This window comes from Gymnodraco acuticeps, unplaced genomic scaffold, assembly GCF_902827175.1.
Source record: "Gymnodraco acuticeps unplaced genomic scaffold, fGymAcu1.1, whole genome shotgun sequence".
NCBI classification, from domain to species: domain Eukaryota; kingdom Metazoa; phylum Chordata; class Actinopteri; order Perciformes; family Bathydraconidae; genus Gymnodraco; species Gymnodraco acuticeps.
This window is the reverse complement of record NW_022991358.1, coordinates 127,914-154,874: the sequence shown is the minus strand read 5'-3', so window position 1 is coordinate 154,874 and position 26,961 is coordinate 127,914. Positions and strand designations below refer to the sequence as shown.

Sequence of the window (26,961 nt, the reverse complement as noted above, 5' to 3'; positions counted from 1 at the left end):
CAGTTAGAGATCCCAAGTAGTACTGTATACATTTCTATGTGATTTCTATTCCTATTAATAATATGAATCCGCAGAGTAAATTATATGATGTTGTTACATACATTTAGAGAAGTAAAGAGTATAATATATGCCTCCAAATTGTAGTCAAGTACAATAATTAATTAGCATAAAATGGAAAAACTCACATACCTCAAAATTGTACTTAAGTAAAGTACTAGATAGATTTACTTGTTGTTCCAACACTATCATGGATGAGATATACTATATCCATCCTAAATTATGATTTTGATTGGGTCACAGCAGCATGCCATTACACAAGTTTAAAACATAATACAAATGAATAGAAATGGACTTCACTTAAAAAGCAAAACACAGTATCTAACTATCTAGTGTATAATATCTATACAAATTCCAGCATAAGTTGGTATACTCTATAAACTTGTCTAAAAACATAGTATACTACACACACATTTGTGCGGCACATACAGTTGTTGTTGTCGGTGTGTGTGTGTGTGTCCTAGTATTACTATACTTGTGGGGACCTAAATCTGTTTACACAGTCACGTGTGGTGACTCGCCTCCCTTATGGGGACAAAATGGAGGTCCCCATGAGGGGAATCATTAATTTTAGGGTGAAGACTTGGTTAGGGTTAGGCATGTGTTGGTTAAGGTTAGGATAAGTCTCCAGGAAATGCATGTAAGTCAATGTAATGTCCCCAGAAGTGATGTATACATGGTATGTGTGTGTGTGTGTCTGTCTCGTCTAATGCTGATTGAAGAGGATGAGTTGAGACTTTTCTTCAGGAGAGGATCAGACCTCGGTGGAGCTCAGCAAACTCACGAGGATTTAAAACCTCTCTCTCCTCCCTCTCTGCTCTCTAATCGCTGTGTTGTGGTTGTGGCGCTCCCTCCTCCTCCTCCTCCTCCTCCTCCTCCTCCTCCTCCTCCTCCTCCTCCTCCTCCTCCTCCTCTCTGTATATAAGTGTGGATGTCAGCTTGTGTTTTACACTCAGAGGGAATGAACGCATGTCTGTCGGACGTAGGATCCAGAGGGCCACCATGACCTCTACGGTGACCCCGGAGACAGAGAGACCTCCACAGCTACAGGTGAGCCGGTAACCTCAGGTACTCAAGCTATTCAGAACAGCAGCCTCTCTTCATGTTCAAATCTCTGTGATCTACAAAATACTGGTTTCAGATTTCTTAAGGAAGTATTTCCAGAGATGTTGACTGTGAGGTTTGTGAATTACGCAACAATCTAGACACGGTATTTGCTGGTAAAACAATCATGACTACATTTCTGCTCAACTGCATTGTTTTTGCATCACTTTTGATATACATTTAAATAGGCTTTTAACAAGTTCATTCATAGCCTGGACTTAATATTTAATAAAACTGTTCAATATCAACGAACTTCTGGATATTGCATTACTTCTATTATTCCACACTTCTATCATTTCACTGTATCTCGTAACTCGTAGACACAGAATAAAGTGAAAGGAACTGGAAACCAAGATTTTTCTTAATTTTTTTAAGTCATTATTCAAATGTTCTGGTTCATATTTGTAATTTTTCCTCTACTGTGACATGTCTCCATGCTTTAAAAGACCATTTACATGCACTAAAACCTTAGTAACACACTCCAGGAAAGGGAAAATAATAATAACAATAGGGCCACTTTAAATAGACTTTGTGTATCAAACTTAAAAATCTAACTACCAAGTAATGAAGTTGTTATTCACTTAAATTCTTACAGGCAACCGATTCCCTATATTTCTTAACTTTTTATAAAACAGACCCATCTTACTCGAGCTTGACGGCGTTGCAGGTTTTGTTTTGCGGCACGAGAGGCTGATAAAGTGTATTTTTAACCTCTGAGGGAGGGAGGGGTGTTACAGCGTCTGTTTTGGGTGATGCAGGAAGGGAAAAGGGGGAGGAAGAGGAGGAGGAGGAGGAAGAGGAGGGGGGGGAGCGCTATGCCATGAAAGGAATGTTGGCTCACCCTTAACAACAGTGGTGGAAGAAGTACTCAGATCTTTAACGTAGGAGTGACATAATACATCGTAAAAAACCTCTGTTGCAAGTCCTGCTTTCAAAATCATATTTAAAGGTCATGTGATGCTCAGCTTCAGGTTCATGTTTGTGTTTAGTGCCTGTGACATGACTCTTGATTAGAATCAGAGGTGGGAGAAGAACTCAGATTTTGTGCTTGAGTAAAAGTAGAAGTACTCAGATCTTGTTCTTGAGTAAAAGTAGAAGTACTCAGATATTGTTCTTGAGTAAAAGTAGAAGTACTCAGATATTGTACTTGAGTAAAAGTAGAAGTACTCAGATCTTGTACTTGAGTAAAAGTAGAAGTACTCAGATATTGTACTTGAGTAAAAGTAGAAGTACTCAGATATTGTACTTGAGTAAAAGTAGAAGTACTCAGATGTTGTACTTGAGTAAAAGTAGAAGTACTCAGATATTGTACTTGAGTAAAAGTAGAAGTACTCAGATCTTGTATTTGAGTAAAAGTAGAAGTACTCAGATCTTGTACTTGAGTAAAAGTAGAAGTACCAGAGTGTAGGAATACTCTGTTACAGTGAAAGTCCTGCATTCAAAATGTTCCTCAAGTAAAAGTAGAAAAGTATTCTCATCAAAATATAGTGAAAGTAGCGACAGTAAAAGTAGTCGTTGTTTGATTGGTCCATTTCAGAATAATATATATATATGTTTTATAATGATTGATCATGAAAGTGTTCTCAAAGCTGGTAAAGGTGCAGCTAGTTTGAATGACTTTGTATACTGCAGGGTAGCTGGTGGATTTACTCCAGGTGGAACTAAAGTCTGATTCAACACTTGATTAGATTTCACATCATTCATCATCTGTGAAGTAACTAAAGGTATTAAATACATGCAGTGGAGTAGAAGTACAAAGTAGCAAAAAATTGAAATACTCGAGTAAAGTACAAGTACCTCAAAATTGTGCTGAAGTACAGAACTTGAGTAAATCTACTTAGTTACTGTACACCTCTGATTATGAGATATTGAAGCATGTGTTCATCAAAGCTGGTTAATATGGAGCTAATCTCTACCTTTTATACTTGTGCTTGATATTTTAATAACACATCATGGTTTTTGCATTAGTTAATTTATAGGATGTATTAGATAACAATCTGGAGCTAGAGCTGTCAGATACACAAAGTGGGGCAAAGAGTACAATACTGACGTCCAAAGTGTAGTGGAGTAGAAGTATAAAGTAGCATAACATGAAAATACTCACGTCAAATTGTACTTTAGTATCTGAATAAATATACTTTCCACCACCGCCAAACAATACCCTTGCAGTAGAGAAAGCTTCCCTGTTGTATTTGTACCCATAATGCATTACTGTCCTCCTTTAAAGCTGCACACCATTAGCAGAGCAGACATTTAAAGTCTCCGTTTAGGTGGAGTTTCAGTCATTTAGCGCTCTGACTCATAAAGACTTACAGTACATATTCAAAGAGATGAAAAACACGGGAGGTTCTTCTTTGAGGAAGAGCATCTGGATTAAAGTTCATCACACGCGGCTGTAACACTTATTTTTTGTCTGTGTGTGTGTGTGAGCTTGTTGTTGTTCAGTCTGCCCTCCACACACACTCAGAGGAGGTTAACATGTCTGGGGTTAAAGATCAGAAGCTGAAGCAGAGAGTGTTGATTGGCTAACGGGATTTCAGGATTTGGCTCGACAGGTAAACGAGCAAACACGGTAATCTGAGGACGCTCTGACTACAGGTGAAATACTAAGAAACAGTATATTGCCACATTATAATATATATAAATGTGAAGAATGACATAAGGTTGCATTTCTTTTTCTCCCAAATAAGGCAATGATATCAAATATTGTACTATTTTGCTTGTTTGGTAACACTTTTGATCAATTATTTGAATAGAAAATAGTGGTAGTAGTGGTTGTCTTGATAAGAAGCGACATTTTCGTTAATTAAAAACGCATTTATGTAAGACAAATATCTCAAATGTTGATACTGCCGCAAAAAACCTAATAGTGCTTAATCTGATTCACATTGTACTGCATGTATTACGAGTTGTAGGCTATGCCACAAATACATATTAAACAAAATATATATATAATAGGGCTCCTTTAAATTTGACAATGTAGACAAAATACATTTCTTTACCTTGTTCCTTTATCAATATATCAAAGTCGCTTTGTCACATGACTCTTTGATCCTTAACCAACAACAACAACAAGATCAGAGCTCTAAAACAATGAGGGACTAACTTGAAGAATCAGAATAAACAAAGATTTAAAAGCAGTCATGAGGCTTAAAGATATCCATATTTCAGATGTGTTGATCTCCATTAGTTGTGTTTTCTCTGCGCTCATCCATCTGGTTTCTCTATCTAATTTAAATCCTCCTCAAACCCAAACTCTCCATCTCTTCTTCCTGGTGTTTTGCGCTCGCAGTGGAAATGTTTCCCTCTTCCTCTCTGGCTTTTGTTTTCCACTTCTCGTGTGAGGAACATGAATCACGACCACATTTTAGCCACCAGGAATATTTGTTGAAATGCTTCTCTCTGCTCTGGTTGACGCGCTTCAACCAGCGTGTTGTGATTCATGGAAAGAAGAGGCGATGAAGGACACAACACATCTGAATCAGTAATCATAACTACGCTGTAGCTATGCACACATGACAACAAAAGCCTTGAATCCTTGAATCCTTACTTTATTTGACCAACAGCGAGGACATGTCCAACCGAATTGCAAAGGACAGTGTAGATGATTGGCAATTTTTTCTAAAATAATTAGTGCCTTTAATATATAAATACTTAAAGGTCACCTATCATGCTATTTGTAGGCAATAGCATCGGTCTCAGATATATAAAAATCGTGTTTTGCTCAAAATACCAAACAGATCACCCATTCTAGCCATGCCTCATTTCCCTCTATTTCACTTCCTGTTTCAAAAGTGCTGATTTGGGTATAAAACTTTAACAAAAAAGAGGGGGCGGAGCTTATGACCCGGCAGGTACTGTCTAAACTAAATACTGCCATGATGAAATGCCAAAACCACATCAAGGATTCTCTCTGAAACAGTCTGGAGCTCAAAGGCTTTCTCTCTTGCCGGTTACACCACAAGGTGAGTTCCTTTCTACTTCCTGCTTCTTCACACACATGCTCTCCAGTACAGGTTAGCTCTGAGTGTCAGCGATGCTAATGTAAACACCGACCATATTACGTCCAAAACAGTCGGGCATTGTTTCTGATAGCAACGTTTCTGATTGGGCCGTGGGTCCACATTTCAGATATTACGTCATATCGGACGCAAATCTGGATCAGCTCCGTTGTTCCCCGTTTTTAGAGATTTGGGTACGGAGGAAAAGAGAGAGGGTTTTATTTTCTGACGCTGCGTGAGTTCCCCGACTCACCGGGGACACATGTTGATGTAGAGAAGACATCACAAAGTGCATTTTGCATGATAGGTCTCCTTTAATGTTTGGCACTAAACAACCCTAATAAGACGTATTATCATAATTATTATTAATGACTTATTTTAGAATAGTGTGTGAATACATGTTTTAGTATCTCTGATCCATAGTTTCTCTTGGAATCAAATCACACTGTACATTTACATGTATATACTCAGTTTAATATTTAATATTACATCTGTCACATACTAATGTATATATAATACCTTGCTTTATATCTTGTTATTTTTCATTTGTAAATTCAACATATATATTGTCTATTTCTTGTCATTTCATTTGTTTAGTACAATGCCTTGTTATGCTGCTGCTGCAACACAAACATTTTCTAAATTGGGATGAATAAAGTTCTTATCTTATCTTAAATATGTTACAGCACCATTCAGACTTTTTGATTTGGTTTCTAAAGTAGATATCAGATTGCATAGTCTCACTATAAAACAGACTAAAGAATTGAGGAAAGATGCCTTTGGATTATTTATCGTGTGATGTAGCCGAAAAATATTAAATAAAGAAAGTGTTACAAAGTCAAAAAAGTACACAACCATAATAAAAGTAAGTATCATCATTATCAAAGAAAGTGAACTGGCAGCAGTGCTGCAATGTAATACAGTACAAACCCCAAATACTGTACTATTTTTGAAGTACTTTTCCGGAGTATGTTCAATATATATATGTTACTTTCAGTATATATTAGTGATGGGAATTACGGCTCTTTGAAGGGAGCTGGATCTTATGGCTCCGTTCCTTTGCGAGAGCCGTTCAAAAGAGCCGGTTTTTTTAAGTGGAGATTATTTGTTGACCCTGCTTTAAATGATATTTTGGCTTTACAACTGTTACACTCCGCTTTCTCATTGCCTAGGTCTTTGTTTGCTCATTTGTTCACCCGAAAAACACGTCGTCTACCTGTAACACTGAAGAGCGGCTCTCACCAAGTACGACTCGGTTCCCTTCGTTCGTACCAAAGAGCCGTTTCAAAAGAATCGGATCGTTCGTGAACGTAACATCACTAGTATATATTGTTTCTTTGACTTAAGTTAGATTTCGAATGCAACGCAAACATATATAACACACTATACAGGAAAGGGAAAACCCCAAAAAGCATAATAGGGCTATTTTTAAAGTTGCATACTAACTTGAACAACATGCAGGTATTTCTTTATGAGTCACAAATACAGGTCTGCAGGTTTATTAGTGGACAATTTGTCTTTAAAGCGTTCATGCAGCCAGAATCTGACTGACTGAGTATTGATGTGACTTAGTGAGATCCGGTTGCTGTTGGAACATATTTTCGCGACAGATGGTGCATGTGAGGGAATCTGTTATTTTGGCTCCCGCCGCTCAGGGGTTCGGCTCGATATCCAAACATCAAACGGACAACAAGCTTCTTCCTCTCCTGGCGTCTCTGAAAGTCCTCGTCTTTTCATCCGTTTCCATCGAACAGTCAGCTTCACTTACTCCTGAGTTCAAAATACTGTCTTTGGGCTTTGAATCCAATCACTGGGGAAAAAATGAACTCCTTTCGAGGTAGCTGTCCAGGTATTATAAACCGGCTTGAGGAGTAAATAACTGTAACGGACACATTTTTAACGAATCCCTGGGAGAAAGGAGACAAACTGAGTCCCACAATTAAGATTATGGGGGAAATAATCGATACAGCATAGCATCGCGATACTTTGCGTGCCGATATGGTATCGATACACGGATATATACAAACATGTCTCTGAAGTGTTTAGCTCCAAACACCAAACAGATCATTGCAGCATTACCCATAATCCCCTCTGTTTCAGCCCTGTTTCCAAAGTGCTGATTCTCTGTCTGTTACTTTAGATGAAAATAAGGAGCCCCTCCCCCACGCCCCTCTGAGAGACATTTGGTTACAAAGAACTCAATGGTGCTCTGGGGAGGAGATTCAGGTGATAAGGGGGGGGGGGTTACCTTGGTTGCTGATTGGCTAATGGTTACACAAGACAAAACATCGTTATGACATCATAAAGTGGCCAAAATCTGTTCAGCACATTTTCAGACAGGTTTTTATAGAAATGGATCAAAAAAAGAGAGAATCTTTGTTCCTGAAACTTTCAGAGTCTCTTTCCACAGAGGGGACACATGTTGATGTAGAAGAGACATGAAGAAGAGGGGACACATGTTGATGTAGAAGAAACATGAAGAAGAGGGGACACATGTTGATGAAGAAGAGACATGAAGAAGAGGGACACATGTTGATGTAGAAGAGACATGGAGAAGAGGGGACACATGTTGATGTAGAAGAGACTGAAGAAGAGGGGACACTGGTTGATGAGAAGAGACGAGAGGGGACAAGTTGATGTAGAAGGACATGAAGAAGAGGGGACACATGTTGATGTAGAAGAGACATGAAGAAGAGGGGACACATGTTGATGTAGAAGAGACATGAGAAGAGGGGACACATGTTGATGTAGAAGAGACATGAAGAAGAGGGGACACATGTTGATGTAGAAGAGACATGAAGAAAGGGGACACATGTTGATGTAGAAGAGACATAAGAAGAGGGGACACATGTTTGATGTAGAAGAGACATGAAGAAGAGGGACACATGTTGATGTAGAAAAGAGACATGAAGAAGAGGGGACACATGTTGATTGTAGAAGAGACATGAAGAAGAGGGGACACATGTTGATGTAGAAGAGACATGAAGAAGAGGGGACACATGTTGATTTAGAAGAGACATGAAGAAGAGGGGACACATGTTGATGTAGAAGAGACATGAAGAAGAGGGGACACATGTTGATTAGAAGAAGATCGTGGAGAAGAGGGGACACATGTTTGATGTAGAAGAGACATGAAGAAGAGGGACACATGTTGATTGAGAAGAGACATGAAGAAGAGGGGGACACATGTTGATAGTAGAAGAGACATGAAGAAGAGGGGACACATGTTGATGTAGAGAGAACATGAAGAAGAGGGGACACATGTTGATGTAGAAGAGACATGAAGAAGAGGGACACATGTTGATGTAAGAAGAGACATGAAGAAGAGGGGACACATGTTGATGTAGAAGAGACATGGAGAAGAGAGGGACACATGTTGATGTAGAAGAGACATGAAGAAGAGGGGACACATGTTGATGTAGAAGAGACATGAAGAAGAGGGGACACATGTTTGATGTAGAAGAGACATGAAGAAGAGGGGACACATGTTGATGTAGAAGAGGACATGAAGAAGAGGGGACACATGTTGATGTAGAAGAGACAGAAGAAGAGGGGGACACATGTTGATGTAGAAGAGACATGAAGAAGAGGGGACACATGTTGATGTAGAAGAAGACATGAAGAAGATGGGGACACATGTTGATTGTAGAAGAGACATGGAAGAAGAGGGGACAACATGTTGATGTAGAAGAGACATGAAGAAGAGGGGACACATGTTGATGTAGAAGAGACATGAAGAAGAGGGGACACATGTTGATGTAGAAGAAGACATGAAGAAGAGGGGACACATGTTGATGTAGAAGAAGAGACGAATGAAGAAGAGGGGACACATGTTGATGTAGAAGAGACATGAAGAAGAGGGGACACATGTTGATGTAGAAGAGACATGAAGAAAGAGGGGGCACATGTTGATGTAGAAGAGGACATGGAGAAGAGGGGACACATGTTGATGTAGAGAGACATGAAGAAGAGGGGCACACATGTTGATGTAGAAGAGAACATGAAGAAGAGGGGACACATGGTGAATGTAGAAGAGGACATGAAGAAGAGGGGACAATGTTGATGTAGAAGAGACATGAAGAAGAGGGGACACATGTTGATGTAGAAGAGACGTGAAGAGAGGGGACACATGTTGATGTAGAAGAGACATGAAGAAGAGGGGGGACACATGTTGATGAAGAAGAGACATGAAGAAGAGGGGACACATGTTGATGTAGAAGAGACATGAAGAAGAGGGGGACACATGTTGATGAAGAAGAGACATGAAGAAGAGGGGACACATGTTGATGTAGAAGAGACATGAAGAAGAGGGGACACATGTTGATGTAGAAGAGAAATGGAGAAGAGAGGACACATGTTGTTGTAGAAGAGACATGAAGAAGAGGGGACACATGTTGATGTAGAAGAGACATGAAGAAGAGGGGACACATGTTGATGTAGAAGAGACATGAAGAAGAGGGGACACATGTTGATGTAGAAGAGAAATGGAGAAAGAGGAGGACACATGTTGATGTAGAAGAGGACATGAAGAAGAGGGGACACATGTTGATGTAGAAGAGACATGAAGAAGAGGGGACACATGTTGATGTAGAAGAGACATGAAGAAGAGGGGACACATGTTGATGTAGAAGAGACATGAAGAAGAGGGGACACATGTTGATGTAGAAGAGACATGAAGAAGAGGGGACACGTGTTGATGTAGAAGAGACATGGAGAAGAGGGGACACATGCTGATGTAGAAGAGACATGAAGAAGAAGAGACACATGTTGATGTAGAAGAGACATGAAGAAGAGGGGACACATGTTGATGTAGAAGAGACATGAAGAAGAGGGGACACATGTTGATGTAGAAGAGACATGAAGAAGAGGGGACACATGTTGATGTAGAAGAGACATGGAGAAGAGGGGACACATGTTGATGTAGAAGAGACATGAAGACAAGGGGACACATGTTGATGTAGAAGAGACATGGAGAAGTGGATTTTGCATAATAGGTGTCCTTTAAATCGTATCGAAATACTATCGTATCGTGGCATAAGTATCGCGATAGTATCGTGTCGTGGGGAGCCTGGTGATTCCCACCCCTACTGGTATAGGCAATCTAGAGATATTGAGATATTGGTTATGCCAACATCTTCCTCTTGACCCTTGGCCCACATCATCATGTCGTTCCTCTGCAGAGCTTCAGACACTGGCAGCTTCTCTTCACATTCACCCCAATTTTCCGACAGAGACATTGGAAATTAATTAAAATTATACGGTTTCTCTGGTTCGAGTTTTTGTTGAATGAATGCTCCACCAGAACCACAGACATCAACAGACTGTTATCTTAATCGATGCCAGACATACTCTGGATAGATAATTCACTTTGACAGGAAGCCAGACTTTAAACATGAACAAGAATGAATTAAATCTGAGGCTCTCCATCTTTTACCAGCATTGAACCATTGACATGAAGGATGGGGCCGTTAAACCTTAGACTGTGGTTGCATTGCACTTTTAATCAAACTATTTGCAGACTGTCTCAACCTGAAAGAGGTCTGCAACTTGGACATTCACATAACAAAAAATCCCTTTGCTGTACAAAGCAGTTACAATTGTGTGGCTTATTTGAAGCAAATGTACTTGCAGGATTCTTGCTGTTTCTTCATCCTCCTCACCAACTCTAACCCTTAATGTTTTAGAATAAAGTGTAACATGACGGCTGTATTGGCTGTTTCCTAAACTACTGAGACGACCGAATTTCCCCTGACAACCCAATATCTTCAATGCCTGCCTGTTCAGATATTTTTATGGTTGAATAAGCACACATTTGAAGTTTCCACAGAGGTTTACTAACCAGTGTTGCATGTCCAGAATGATTTATCCGTAAACTGATCGACGGAGGTATTATATAAGAACATCTGTCACATCTCATGTCTCTGTAAGAAGAGCTCAGAGATTTCAAGCTCAAAAAGAAACCCGACAAAGAGAATATTCAGAAACATTCCTATCATCAAATCTCGCCTGGAAGTGCTTTCAGCCGTACATCCATACATTCATTGCTTTGAAAGAGGATCTGCTTTCCCTAAGTGCAGCAGTTAAATTATTTCCAAACCTACGGGGAAGACTGGCAGGAGCACAAAGAGAGAAAAATACTTTGATGTCAAACCGACATAACTAAGATCTGAAAAAAGTCCCATAAACTTTCAAAAACTTCTCAAGACTACAAACCAACACGGAACAAAAGAGACGTAGGAATTTCATGTGAAGTCATGTGACCGTGCTGTAGTTCCTTTATAGCCCAACATTAGCCGCCTTTAGCTTAGCGGTGGTGACGTGAAGTCATGTGACCGTGCTGTAGTTCCTTTATAGCCCAACATTAGCCACTTTTAGCTTAGCAGTGGTGACGTGAAGTTGATTGATTGATTGATTGAAAAGTTTATTAACAGCTTGTATATTGGGTACAGTACAGTACAGCTCAAAACATACAATTGTTAAGGGGATGCAGACCAGAGAAAGACTTTCGTCTTGTTTACATCAGGGTCCCCCCATTTCCAATTCATCATGTCATTTAAGACATATAAGACATATTTGACATACAGATGGCTTATTTACAATTTACATACAGGTGGTTTTTTACATACAGATTGCTTATTTACAATTTTCATTTTAGATTTCGTTCTAATACATCCTAACCGGACATTTAAGACATACCAAGTCTACAGATATACAGTTAGTAACAGAGTCTAAAATGCGAGTATATACATAGATGGGGGGGGGAAAGCTGTCCATTGAACGACAGGTTGAGATTTGTACCATTACCGGGGCCAGTTTTGCAATGCTCTCCCCCGAAGGTGCTCTTTAAGAGAGGTTTTGAAGGTAAGTATAGTTTTACTTTCCCTTACAGTTGTGGGAAGAGCGTTCCACCTTGATGTGGCATAATTGCGAAACGTGTATTCCCCCTTTTTTGTGCCAAATCTGGGTTTCACATGATTTGTGGAGCTCCCTCTGGTGTCATGTGACCGTGCACTGCTGTAGTTCCTTATAGCCCAACATTAGCCACCTTTTGCTTAGCGGTGGTGACGTGAAGTCATGTGACCGTGCTGTAGTTCCTTTATAGCCCAACATTAGCCGCCTTTAGCTTAGCGGTGGTGACGTGAAGTCATGTGACCGTGCTGTAGTTCCTTTATAGCCCAATATTAGCCTCCTTTAGCTTAGCGGTGGTGACGTGAAGTCATGTGACCGTGCACTGCTGTAGTTCCTTTATAGCCCAACATTAGCCACCTTTAGCTTAGCGGTGGTGACGTGAAGTCATGTGACCGTGCTGTAGTTCCTTTATAGCCCAACATTAGCCACCTTTAGCTTAGCGGTGGTGACGTGAAGTCATGTGACCGTGCTGTAGTTCCTTTATAGCCCAACATTAGCCACCTTTAGCTTAGCAGTGGTGTCGTGAAGTCATGTGGCCGTGCACTGCTGTAGTTCCTTTATAGCCCAACATTAGCCACCTTTAGCTTAGCGGTGGTGACGTGAAGTCATGTGACCATGCTGTAGTTCCTTTACAGCCCAACATTAGCCACTTTTAGCTTAGCAGTGGTGACGTGAAGTCATGTGACCGTGCACTGCTGTAGTTCCTTTATAACCCAACATTAGCCACCTTTTGCTTAGCGGTGGTGACGTGAAGTCATGTGACCGTGCTGTAGTTCCTTTATAGCCCAACATTAGCCGCCTTTAGCTTAGCGGTGGTGACGTGAAGTCATGTGACCGTGCTGTAGTTCCTTTATAGCCCAACATTAGCCGCCTTTAGCTTAGCGGTGGTGACGTGAAGTCATGTGACCGTGCTGTAGTTCCTTTATAGCCCAACATTAGCCACTTTTAGCTTAGCAGTGGTGACGTGAAGTTGATTGATTGATTGATTGAAAAGTTTATTAACAGCTTGTATATTGGGTACAGTACAGTACAGCTCAAAACATACAATTGTTAAGGGGATGCAGACCAGAGAAAGACTTTCGTCTTGTTTACATCAGGGTCCCCCATTTCCAATTCATCATGTCATTTAAGACATATAAGACATATTTGACATACAGATGGCTTATTTACAATTTACATACAGGTGGTTTTTTACATACAGATTGCTTATTTACAATTTTCATTTTAGATTTCGTTCTAATACATCCTAACCGGACATTTAAGACATACCAAGTCTACAGATATACAGTTAGTAACAGAGTCTAAAATGCGAGTATATACATAGATGGGGGGGGGGAAAGCTGTCCATTGAACGACAGGTTGAGATTTGTACCATTACCGGGGCCAGTTTTGCAATGCTCTCCCCCGAAGGTGCTCTTTAAGAGAGGTTTTGAAGGTAAGTATAGTTTTACTTTCCCTTACAGTTGTGGGAAGAGCGTTCCACCTTGATGTGGCATAATTGCGAAACGTGTATTCCCCCTTTTTTGTGCCAAATCTGGGTTTCACATGATTTGTGGAGCTCCCTCTGGTGTCATGTGACCGTGCACTGCTGTAGTTCCTTATAGCCCAACATTAGCCACCTTTTGCTTAGCGGTGGTGACGTGAAGTCATGTGACCGTGCTGTAGTTCCTTTATAGCCCAACATTAGCCGCCTTTAGCTTAGCGGTGGTGACGTGAAGTCATGTGACCGTGCTGTAGTTCCTTTATAGCCCAATATTAGCCTCCTTTAGCTTAGCGGTGGTGACGTGAAGTCATGTGACCGTGCACTGCTGTAGTTCCTTTATAGCCCAACATTAGCCACCTTTAGCTTAGCGGTGGTGACGTGAAGTCATGTGACCGTGCTGTAGTTCCTTTATAGCCCAACATTAGCCACCTTTAGCTTAGCGGTGGTGACGTGAAGTCATGTGACCGTGCTGTAGTTCCTTTATAGCCCAACATTAGCCACCTTTAGCTTAGCAGTGGTGTCGTGAAGTCATGTGGCCGTGCACTGCTGTAGTTCCTTTATAGCCCAACATTAGCCACCTTTAGCTTAGCGGTGGTGACGTGAAGTCATGTGACCATGCTGTAGTTCCTTTACAGCCCAACATTAGCCACTTTTAGCTTAGCAGTGGTGACGTGAAGTCATGTGACCGTGCACTGCTGTAGTTCCTTTATAGCCCAACATTAGCCACCTTTTGCTTAGCGGTGGTGACGTGAAGTCATGTGACCGTGCTGTAGTTCCTTTATAGCCCAACATTAGCCGCCTTTAGCTTAGCGGTGGTGACGTGAAGTCATGTGACCGTGCTGTAGTTCCTTTATAGCCCAATATTAGCCTCCTTTAGCTTAGCGGTGGTGACGTGAAGTTATGTGACCGTGCACTGCTGTAGTTCCTTTATAGCCCAACATTAGCCACCTTTAGCTTAGCGGTGGTGACGTGAAGTCATGTGACCGTGCTGTAGTTCCTTTATAGCCCAACATTAGCCACCTTTAGCTTAGCGGTGGTGTCGTGAAGTCATGTGACTGTGCTGTAGTTCCTTTATAGCCCAACATTAGCCACCTTTAACTTAGCGGTGGTGACGTGAAGTCATGTGACTGTGCTGTAGTTCCTTTATAGGCCAATATTAGCCGCCTTTAGCTTAGCAGTGGTGTCGTGAAGTCATGTGACCGTGCTGTAGTTTGTTTATAGCCTGATGTTAGCTTTTTACTTCACAAATCATGAAGTGGTGTTAAAATGTGGAGATTTTCCTGCTGAACAAAACGTGTTAGTATTATAAACGTGTGGAAATGGAAAAGCCCCATTGGCTTTTTGTCGAAGCAGCTCTTGTTATCTTTCGGGTTGGCCTACAAAAATACGTCATCACTCCACCACTCACTCTGGGCCTCGTGGTAATGCATCATCTTTAGTTACAGAGCATCTTTGGTGAAAGCATGACAGAAAGAAATGAAATCAAACGTCAGATTTTGTCTCCTTCTTCTCTCTGACTTCATATTGGATTCCTCCAGCTGTTGTAGACGCAACACTGAGCCTCTCTGAGGATTTTGGCAGTGAAGCCTGTCATTGTGGCCTGAGGCTGTGGTGAGAGGAGGTGCGGACAGAAAACAGCTGAAGTCCTCCTTACAGTCCCTGGGTGTCAACTCACTTCCTCTCTGTGACCTCTGACCCCCGGGTGCCATGGGAAGAACCAAGGACTATTTATGTCTCAGAGGACAAAAGACAGAATGCAGTCTGAATTCTTGCCTGTAGTGAAAAGAGTACAAAGTGGGGCCAACATATACAAACAAATCATCCTCTGGGGAGCAAATACAGTATATCAACAGCTAATTTCATGGAAATACTTGATTAAGGCTGCAATAAATAACTTTTTCATGGCCAAATAATGTGCCAAGTTCTCTCTTTATCAGTTTATTTGTTAATCTTCTGTAAAATATATTAAAAAAGGGAAAACGCCCACAACAATTTGCTAGTGGAGTCTTTAAATATCTGCTTTTATCTGAAAACATCCCAAAGATATTCAGTTTTAAATCACATTAGACAAAGAAAGCAGCAAATCCTCGAAAATAAGAAACGACTAATCTATTGTAAAAATACAAATAATAACCATTGATATATTCTTCAAGTAAGCACTTTAATTAAAGCTTGTACAGTTATGTTTAACAGGTAATGAGACTCAGCAGAATACAGATGTTACCGAGACCAAATCACCCAAAAACAGACGATCAATTCAAGATCGCGAATCCACATTTTCTTTGGATTTCTTTTAATGTTTATTACTTTAGAAAATGTAGGCAATTATTCAAATTCATTAAGTTGCAATATTCCAGTATTAAAACAGTCAGTATGTCTGTCCATCGTATTAAAGGGGATCTCCGAGGAATTTTAAATGTCAACAGCTGGAAAATAAATGAAAATGTAATTTCTGCAGCGTGTCAGCATGCCGAATACATCCAGATGTTTTAACAGACTTAACAGACGGCTCATAAAATCACATGTAAAAGCTGTCACGATCCTGTATTGTGCTGACAGTAAAACACATGTTTATTTAGAAGACAGAAGCTGTGGATTATATGTTTCACGAGTCATTTTACAAAAACTGTAAAACTCATCCATAAACTCACAAACAATATCAAAACAGTTCCAGGGTCAAATGAAGTTTAGGAGAATCCACACTGTCATTAAGAGCTTATTCTGTCCGTCTGTAAGCAGGGTGAAGTGCAAAACATTAAAATCTCTTCAGCTTGCGTTAACCACAGACCTTATTTCACCATAACTACCAAAAACACGTTCAGAAAACTCATTGAGTCCGAAACAAGGGAACCCAGAAGTGATCAAATGCTGACTCATTACTCGGTTCGGGATTCATTCCGGCACCACTTTCTAAACAGGCCTGGAAAGAGAAATGATATCAATATCAAAACAATGAAATAACAAACAAACATGTTTGTCACATGACTTCACGTCACCACCGCTAAGCTAAAGGCGGCTAATGTTGGTTGTGATGAAGTTTAGAAAAAAAAAAATTCAACGTTTCTGTTTTTCTCTTCCCTCCCCCTCCATCTGTCTTCAGGATGATTGACAGCTGCTCCTCCTGATCCCCAGGATGCCCGTGGTGCCGGTGGGCGGGGCTTCCTCCACCAATCAGGTCGTCCCCGTCGCCTTCACCTGCTCCTGGCTGCTCCTTCTCATCCACGCCGCCTTCGGTCAGAAGCCCGCCAAGTTGCCTCTGATTCCCCGCAAGCCGTTCATCGCCGCCTGGAACGCCCCACTGGACATGTGCACCATCAAGTACAACGTGACCACGAACGCTGAACGCCTCTTCCACATCCACGGGAGCCCGCGGGCCGATTGGACGGGTCAGAACGTCACCATCTTCTACGCCAACCGTCTGGGGTACTGTTGGGAAAATACTGAATGTACTCTTCCAATATTAGAGTAGCACATGATAACAAAGTCCCAACTGTAGCTGTGAACATGACAGGATGTGTGATTACCTAGAAGAGCATCAGGACTGTTAGAGGCATATGATAGCTATGTGATTAACATGATGATTCAGCCTCTATGGAGAGAGACATCAAGCATGCTCATTTCTGACGTGGAGCTAATCTGAAGTAAACATTGAATACTGCTTTCTATTCCTCCATCTTGTGACTGTGTAACTCCCTCTCTTGGATATCAGCATGTGAAGGACACTGTTCAGGAACTAGTTGATGCTCTGTATGTGATGACTCCTTCCATTCTGGAGAGGATCACAAATACATGGATCCTGAGATTGAAGCTCATGCCTAACCTAACCTTTTCTAACAGGTACTACCCTTACTACACGCCTCAGGGTGTGGCGGTGCACGGTGGCCTGCCTCAGAACTGCAGCCTGGACCTCCATCTTGTAAAGGCCTACCAGGATATTAACCACTTCATCCCTTCGGAGGATTTCCGTGGCCTCGCCGTCATCGACTGGGAGTTCTGGCGGCCTCAATGGAGCCGTAACTGGCACAAGAAGGACATTTACCGGCAAAAGTCCAAAGAACTGGCCGCCAAGGCGTTTGTAAACGTGACGGATGCTCAAGTGGAGGAGCTTGCACGAAGGAGGTTTGAAAAGAGCGCCAAAGCGTTCATGCAAAGGACTATCCAGCTGGGGACTCGCCTTCGCCCCAATGCACTCTGGGGATTCTACCTCTACCCTGACTGCCACAACTACAACCAGCACGAGCAGAACTACACCGGCTTCTGCCCCCTGCTGGAGAGGCTGAGGAACGACGAGCTGATGTGGCTCTGGAACAGCAGCACGGCGCTCTTCCCCTCCGTGGCTATCAAGAAGAGTCACTCCAACAGCATCAGCAACCGGCACTTCGCCCAGCACAGGATCCGAGAGTCGCTCCGCGTCGCCGCGCTCACCTCCAGGGAGTACGAGCTGCCCACGTACGTGTACCTCAGGCTGGGCTACAGGGACGAGGCCATGGCCTTCCTCACCATGGTAAGAGAGATGTTTAGCTAAACGATGTGGATGCCCTGCTGTTTGTACCAAGCCCCCAGGAAGTGCGCCGGACTCTGAGGAAAATATTCGTTGTGGCCAAACGGCGGTACTACACTTCCGTATGGGTTGCTGCTCGGAAACACTTTTTCCCATTAGGCGCATTCACACCGCAGTACTTTTCCCACAAAGGCTCATGAGAACTTAGTTCATGAGAATTATTTAGTTCTCATGAACTAAGTACAGATCGCGTTCACACCGGAATAAATCCCTGGGGGAGGATTAGGCAAATGAAGCCGCTGACGTCACTTCTTCTTCTTCTGCTTTGGGTTTACTGGCAGGCCGCAAACCACTTCACGGCGTATACTGCCGCCCAAAGTCCCCGGCCGGAAGTCCCCGGAGTTAGGGACTGGCTTCAGTAGAAGCTGCTGGGACTCCCAGCAGCTTCTACTGAAGCCTTCCGAGTAAAATCGCCAGAACGCCGACACCTCCTCATCTCCACCGCTCCCATGTTTTATTTTGTGTTGCCATAAGTTAGTCTCTCTGCGTTTCTGCGCTGGGCTAATGCTAATGCTAATAATGCTAATGCGAGGATAATAAAATGGCGGCTTCACAAAACTTTTTGGGAGTTTTACCGGGCGTGGTTTGCAATCCGCCCAGCCAATCAGAAATATAGCTCTTTTCTCACAAGAGAGCCGTACGAAAGTCCCTGCTCTCTAGCAGGGACCTTCGAGGGGGTAAAAAGGTTCACATGAACTAATTATAGTACCGGCTCTTTTTGGTGTGAACGCGATAAAAGAGTTCACATGAACTAAGTTCTCATGAACCTTTGTGGGAAAAGTACTGCGGTGTGAATGCGCCTAATGACTTACATTGGGAAAGAGACGTCTAAACGACGTAAATCATTGGATAATTTTTTTGAAACTAAATAAATTACCCATTATGAACATTTGTATAGCCCTTATTAAAAAAAATCGGTCCTCAAGTTGTAAAAGGTGCTAATAACGTTATTCTGAGAGTTATTTTCCTCGGCATTATGAACGCGCATCTGAGAGTGGGAGCTCAGGGGCGGGGCTTAAGGGGCAACTCAACTGCGCATGCTCTATGAGCGCACACACGGGTACTTCTGCTCTGACAGCCAGGCATGCTGGGTAATCTGTGACGTTTCGCTCTCTCAAAAGTTGGGCCATTTTGTCTTCATGCGCCAATGAGCAGCTCTCATAGGAAAGAACGAGACCCCGCCTCCCACGCTGTATCCAGTTCTTATTATACATCCATGGTTTGTACAGTACTGAGCATGTGATTTACATACTTAGCTCTGATTGGTAAGTAATTTAGTAAGCATCGCAACGGCTCCCGCGACAAAAAGGAATAAGTATTTTCCATTGAATCTTTGCAGAAAATAAGCTCTGTGGCAAACAAACGTTTAGGAGACTAACACTTTTTGTTCAGCAGGATAATCTCCACATGTAACACCAATTTCTGCAGTTAAAAGCTTATCTTAGGCGAAGGAACTACAGCACGGTCACATGACTTGAGTTTTGACAACTTTTGATCTACAATGCACCTGTCTCATGAAATAGATGTGTTTCTCCTTTTCTGTTCTAATCTGCTTCTTTTCCAAATGAGTCCAAAGTTGTCTGAACTGCTGCAGCTCCATATTGCACAGATATATTTCTTTAGCCACAGCCTGTTTTTATAGCGACCCAGTCACAGTGAGACGATGTTAACTTGTGTTTCACTGTGACCACGTCTGGTATGAGAGTTGTCTGTTTAATACAAAAAATAAGATGTCCTTTAAGTCACAATTATTCTGTTTTCTTTAGTCTGCAAATGTAATTTAACGGAAACAATGGCCTGCTGCCCTCAAGTCTGATTGGAAACAAATCAAGCAGCAAGTTGAGTTAGTACTCACAAATCTCAGAGGTGGTTTCCAGCAGAAATCAACAGCAAACTTTCACTTGATCTCACATTATTGTAGCTTTCAGCCTGGAGCTTCAACCTGCATATTTAGTCAAAGTAGTTTTCTTTCTTCCATTTTACCCACATTTTCTTTCTGAAGAAGGGTGTGTTGTAGAGAAGCTTCACAAGCCATAATATCCAATGCAACTTAAACTGCCTAATAAAGACATTTCAACAAATGTCTGACACAAAGATGGATTTGTAATCACAACATTGGCTGCTTGCACTGACTGAGGGTCGTCATTTTCGTTCTCACTCCTGCCATCTAGTGGAGATTGACAGAAAAGCAGCTCAGATCAAACCCATAATTCTTCTCCCATTAACCAATAATGATGTCCATTTGTTTGTACAGGTTTCAGATTCATGACATGTTGTGATAAATCCATGCATGTGATAGAAAACAGTTTTGCATTTTAGTTTAGTTTTGTAATGGTTTTTGGAGCGAAGGCAGAACGTATAAAAGTTAGCGCTGAGCTTCAGTCTGCAATGTTCAAAACAACAGATAAAGCCAGAAATCTAGGTGTAGTCATGGACTCTGACCTGAGTTTCAACAGTCACATTAAAACAGTTACTAAATCAGCCTACTATCACCTAAAGAACATATCTAGGATTAAAAGACTAATGTCACAGCAGGATTTGGAAAAACTTGTCCATGCTTTTATCTTCAGTAGACTCGACTACTGCAATGGTGTCTTCACAGGTCTCACTAGAAAATCTATTAGGAAGCTGCAGCTGATTCAGAACGCCGCTGCTCGAGTCCTCACTGACACTAAGAAAGTGGATCACTCCTGTTCTGAAGTCTTTACACTGGCTTCCTGTGTGTCAAAGAATAGATTTCTAAATACTGCTGCTGGTTTATAAAGCACTGAATGGTTTAGGCCCAAAATACATTTCTGACCTCCTGCTAAATGATGAAGCATCCAGATCTCTCAGGTCTTCAGGGACTGGTCAGCTTTCTGTCCCCAGAGTCAGAACTAAACATGGAGAAGCAGCGTTCAGTTATTATGCTCCAAATATCTGGAACTCCCAGAAACCTGCAGGTCCGCTGCAACTCTGACTACTTTTAAATCCAGGCTGAAGACTTTTCTTTTTGTCGCTGCTTTTAATTGAACTATTCACATCTTAAACTGCACTGTAACTTTTATCCATGTATTTTTTTCTTTTAATGTTAATTTTATTATCGTTTCTTTTTAATGACTGATTTTAAATGCCATTTTCTGAATGTCTTTCATTTTTTGTAAAGCACTTTGAATTGCCTTGTGTTGAAAGGTGCTATATGAATAAACTTGCCTTTGATAAATAACTTGAAGACTTTTAAATAATAATAATAATGCTTTTTTTTAATAGAGTGCTTTTCTAGACACTAAAAAAATCATAAAAACATAATTAAAACAACACACTTGAAATATATAAAACACAACATTAATGACAGATTTAAAATCAGTTCTGAAGAGGAGAGTTTTGATTTGTGATTCGAACATGGTGAGACCAGGGCGGTCATTGTATATTTCATTGTGCTTCACGAATCACTTTTTTGCACTTTGGGCCTGGTGCTAAAGTAAATGTGTGTTGTATGACTTTACTTGTGTGTCAGTGAAGGAAACAGACCATAATGTGTGACGTCTGTACCTTTGTGTGTCCTGCAGAAAGACTTGATCCACACCATCGGAGAAAGTGCTGCTCTGGGAGCTGCAGGCTTCGTCATCTGGGGAGATCTGAACCTCACCTCCTCCAGGGTGGGTGTCTCTTTACCCTCTCTCTTTGAAAGCTTGCTCACAGAGGGAATGTCCTGACTCCCTTTGTTAGAACATGATTGATAGAGATCTAAATACACGTCATTTGTTGATTTACTGTCAGATGTTTTCTAATTTGTGCAGTTGTGTGTTGTTAAAAAAAACATTCTTTCCTCGAGCGTCTTCATTTGTTTTGGAATCCAAACAAACCACAGCTGTAAATATAGCCAGACAATAGAGAGCTGACATCATGTGGTCGCTGCGTGTTGTGAAACCACTTAGACAATTTAATATATATAGTTTTAAAAACTATAATACACATGTTTTTATGGCCTGCAGTTATCCTGTCTGCATGGAAAAGAGTTCATCCAGAGAGCATCTGACTGCCTCAGGGAGTGTTTTATATTCATTTAAAGCAGATATTTAGATGTTTGTTCGACTTTAACTACTTCACGGTTTATTCCTCGCATCAAATCTCATCTGAAACACATCTTGGTGAACTATTTCCATCATGTAAAAGAAAGAAAGGTTTAAAAAGGCCCAATGTTGGTGTGAAATCTGGGGGTAGCAAAGCCACAAATTAAAGCGTTTGCATTTGTGCTCTCTGTGTTTCGTCTCCCTGTTCCTGCCTGTTGCGTCAGCTGATAGAGGTGTTATGGTTTATCTCGTTATGCAGCATGTTGATTCTTCTCTCAGAACTGGCTAAACACATGGGTCTGGGGTAGAGATCTTCAGAAGTGGTTTGGCAGCCGCTGAGTCACCTCGTGGCTCAGCTCATGTCTTGTGAATTCTCCGGCCGAAGCTCCAAATAAACCGTCAGTGTTTGCCATCAAAGTTCCTGCTCTCTCCTCGTGTCTCTCTGAGTCTCCATTGCTCCAGAAGTTTCCATCACACTAGGAAGCACTGAAAACTCATTAAATGTCTTCAATGTTTTCTGAAACATCTTGTGAACTTTAATGGCATAGACAATAATAAAAGCGTTCCTCAAAATCAGTGCCTTGGGCCAAGTGGCACGTACATTTGGTATCCAATGCTAGAAAGTAGAGTGACCACTTGTATTTAAAAAAGTCCATTAGGCTACGAGTGGTTTATCAGAGCTGGTTTGATGTACAGTAAGTACCTGCCTACTGCTACTGAAAACTTAAACTAGGAGCAAAACTGGAGTCTTCCATCACATCCTGACAGTTGTGTGTTTTCCCATTTCCACAGTTTAACTGCACCAAGGTGAAGACGTTGCTGAGCCACCGCCTGGGTCAGTACATCACCAACGTGACGCGAGCGGCCGAGGTCTGCAGCGACTTCCTGTGCCAGGGGAACGGCCGCTGCGTCCGGCGAAACCCCCTCGCCCGCCACTACCTCCACCTGAGCGGCACCTCCTACCACATCCAGCCCTCCAACGACGGGGACTTCTCCGTCACCGGCTGGCACTCTCAGCACGAGCTGCAGCTGCTCACCAAGAGGTTTCGCTGCCACTGCTACGAGGGACACGAGGGCGAGAGATGCGACTCCATCAACATCGTGAGGGAGGACGACGAGCCGAGGAGGGAGGAGGAGGAGGAAGACGAGGAGAAGGAGAGGAAGAGGACAGAGTGGGAGGACGAGCAGGGGGAACGGTGGGAGGGAGGGGAGAACGAGGCGCCGCCGAACACCTGCAGCCTCCACCTGATGGTGCTGATGCTCCTGATGAACCTGTCGTTAGTGAAGACGCTCGTATGATGACACAGATGTGACTTTTTAACATACAGACAATGTTTTTTTCATTTGAGATGGAGAAAGACTGGAATTGAACCCAATATGTTACTGTTTCAGTTGATGCACCATGCTATGTTGTACAATATGTATTATTATCCTCATAAGGAAAGTGGTTCTCCGTCTGGAACAGATCTGGTGCTGTACTCATTACTGCACTCTAAAAGGCTGAATTCAATCAAAAAATGTATTTGAGTCAATTAAATGCTATTTGAAACTTCTACAGAAGCCCCAAAACAGTCAACAGCTGAACAGTCAGAAGATATGCTAATACAGGCTGACTATCAGCATTTACCACAACATGTTCGTCATTGCTTCCCAAAGTCCAAGGCGATTCTTAAAAATGCTTATTTACGTTAGTTTAAAGGTTGAGGTTTGGTATAAGTTGCAGGTATTTGGTTATAAATGAAATTATAGGACTTTTGGTGCAGAAGAAACATTTTGATGTCAACATTTTAGCTGAGGGGGGGGGGGGTTAAATGTGTGTAGCAATTGTTAAAGCAAACCATCCAACCAATTTAAGACATTTGACTTCAAAACCACCAAAGTCAACCTCATGGTGGCGCCACAGGAACAGACAGTGGAAAAGCAAAGTCAGTCAGGTTCATCCTCTCTACCAGTGGTTCTCAAACTTTTTTCAATAATGTTCCCCCTTTGAAAAAAAAATGCAGCCAAGTACTGTACCCCCTGATCAGCGCAAAAACAATTTGTTAGGGGGAAAAGCCTATATAAAGAGGTACAGTACAGCGCTGCACCATCAAATCAAATCACATTTTATTTGTAGAGCACATTTAAAAACGATTTTGGTCGAGCCAAAGTGCTGTACATGTAATTTAAACACACAAAAACACATTACATCACAACAGATAAAGCAACACATGGAACAGTCAGGAGTCGTGACCCCACTCTAACTAGAAGGCCAGAGAGAAGTAGTGTGTCTTCAGTGTGGATTTAAAAGCCCGGGGGCCGACCTCACATGGAGGGGCAGAGTGTTCTGATCAGTGTCTGATTTGTTAAAATAACAACAGTAACTGAGAAACACTTAAATGCTACATTTCAAATGTTTACAATCCATCACTAAATTAATGGCCAACCAATTTTAACATCATGCAATAACACTGAGACGACATTAGTTGCATTGAACTGATCTTTTGAATAAGTTATACTTTCAATTTAGTGAAACATGGGCTTGAGCTTCACTGAGGATCTTTGTCATTCCGACAGGGAGGCACCTGCAGTTATTACACTTCATGTTTTGAAATATGTGAAACTCTGTTAATATAAAACCCACGCTGCTCAAACTTCGTTACTTTTCCTAAAACTGGTATATTTATCTATTTATTTATTTTTTCATCAACATAAAATAAATCTCACATACCCCCTGCAGTACTCCAACGTACCCCTAGGGGTCCGTGTACCCCCATTTGAGAACCACTGCTCTAGGAGACACTGGTGGCCATTAAAGGAAATACTAACACACATTGTCAAGTTAAAGAAGAACTTTAAAAACAAATGGTGTTAAAAGGTAACCTTCTCTTTTAGGAGTGTGATAGCACTTTACATGAAACAGGTTGGACGTGCAGTTGGGTTGATTGTACCTCAGTTAATCAGGTGAACTGTATTTGACCTCTGCAACAATCTGCACTGCCTATTTCGCCAACAACTGCATCCGTTCTTCCAGGAACGTTAGAAAATAATGTATGTTTGTTTAAGAGTGGACGGAGTCACCTCCAACGATGAGGAGATCATCTAGCGTTGGAGGGATTACGGATTTAACTGCAGGATTATCCTCCATTTTGTTTTACGGAGGTACAACAGCCACATCTAAAAACCAATGGGTGCTACTACTCACAGCCATATGTAGGTGCAATAATCACTAATATTAGACGCTTGGTCTGTGGTGATTTTAAGGCACCCTTTAAGAATTGCTGTTATTTCTAACAGCATGACACTTGATTATACATGAAGTATGTATTTTTTGTACTGTTACTTACATTATACTCTTGAAGTACGGCATGTTGGGATATGCTACATACTTTGAGTTATTGGGACATATGTTATAGGTGTTATGGACTTCAACATATCTGTATTCTTTCTATATGGATATAAGTACAAACAGGTTTGTGTTGTAGTTATTATACAGAGATTGATGTTACTATGTCTGAGTTTGGAAGAATCTAATCCAAAGTTCTGTTTAATTGTTTCATCTTGTTGTGGCTGTAGCTGAAGAACAGAACTATGACGAAACACTGAACAGGAAGTAAGAGACGGCACATACTTTATCTGAATTATAATAATGACGAAGAGACTTCCTGTGTTTCTTCAATGCCTACCTCTTGCAAAACGATGACAGATACTTGTACTTGAAAAAGTCCACAAAAACATGTTCCATTCCTGAGCGTTGATGCCTCCAGTTATTCTAAATTCTTGGGCTTTTGCTTTTCCTCTCTTCATTTTATCTGGATCAATTCAAGCTTGAGCCCACAGAACAGCTAACAGATGCTAAAGCTGACAAATCTGCATTCAATGTTCTGGCTTCTTCTGGAGCTTTCATCCGTAAAAACAAGACCAAGTCAAGATGAGAAAAGACTCCTTTCAGAGGGGAAAGACAATTCAAGATAAGCCCTTTTTTTAACCAAGGTTAAAATATTATAAACTGTCTCAAATATCTCTTTTTAACTCTATTCATGCCGCTCATAGCAAGTCTGTTTTCCAATGTTTAGACAATCAAGACCATTCGTCAAATACACGCTGCTCTTAGTCCAAAATACCAATCTAGAAACTTAGAGACTTCTCTTCATTGACCACAGAGAACTGGAGCATTTTGAAATCACAGCCTATTTAAAGCAGAGGTACACCTGAGACCTGGTTCTGGTCATCCCAAAGACTTCTAATGAAAGTTTCTATAACTTTCTGGTACGACCAAAAGCAAGTCTGTTTTCCATTTGTATACAATCAATCCTCTCGTCCACTACACTCAGTCTAAACACACTTTTACTGAACGTTTCTGCAGCTACAGATTAAGAGTTCTATCATATTTAGAAAAAGACTTCCGAAAACTGCAACTGGATAACTTGTTGGGGTCAAATCAACAATCACTACAGCCTAGAGAACTGGAAGGGTTTTAAATCAAATCAAACTCAGAGAAGAGGTAGACCGGAGACATGATTCTGGATGTGGTCGCCCCAGAGACTTCTTATGAATCGTTAGGATTAGAGTTTCTTTAACTTTCTGTTCTTTAAAAAGTAAACATGTAGCATCTGTCACAATCTCTGCACCACTGATCCTAAACGGAGCCGGTACGTTCGTCTCAAACCAGCCTTCAGGTGAAGTTTCCTGGACTTACTGTGTGCTTTGTTTCCTGGAGATTGTAAAACCAAATATGCATCAAGGACTATGCAACACTTGGAAAATGTTACCTGAATGTAAATGCACTGCAAATAAAGACTTTTCTTCAAAACA

The 26,961-nt window shown here is 41.4% G+C and overlaps 1 protein-coding gene across 1 annotated transcript; it reads left to right on the top strand.

Annotated features, from left to right (window-relative positions):
* Positions 1-1,014: 1,014 nt before the first annotated feature.
* Positions 1,015-26,961, top strand: LOC117562781 (hyaluronidase-4). Its single transcript, XM_034240668.1, has 5 exons — positions 1,015-1,107; positions 16,655-16,977; positions 17,392-18,058; positions 21,664-21,753; positions 22,960-26,961. The coding sequence occupies exons 2-5, from the start codon at positions 16,688-16,690 to the stop codon at positions 23,464-23,466; spliced, it is 1,554 nt and encodes a 517-aa protein (XP_034096559.1). The 5' UTR covers positions 1,015-1,107; positions 16,655-16,687; the 3' UTR covers positions 23,467-26,961.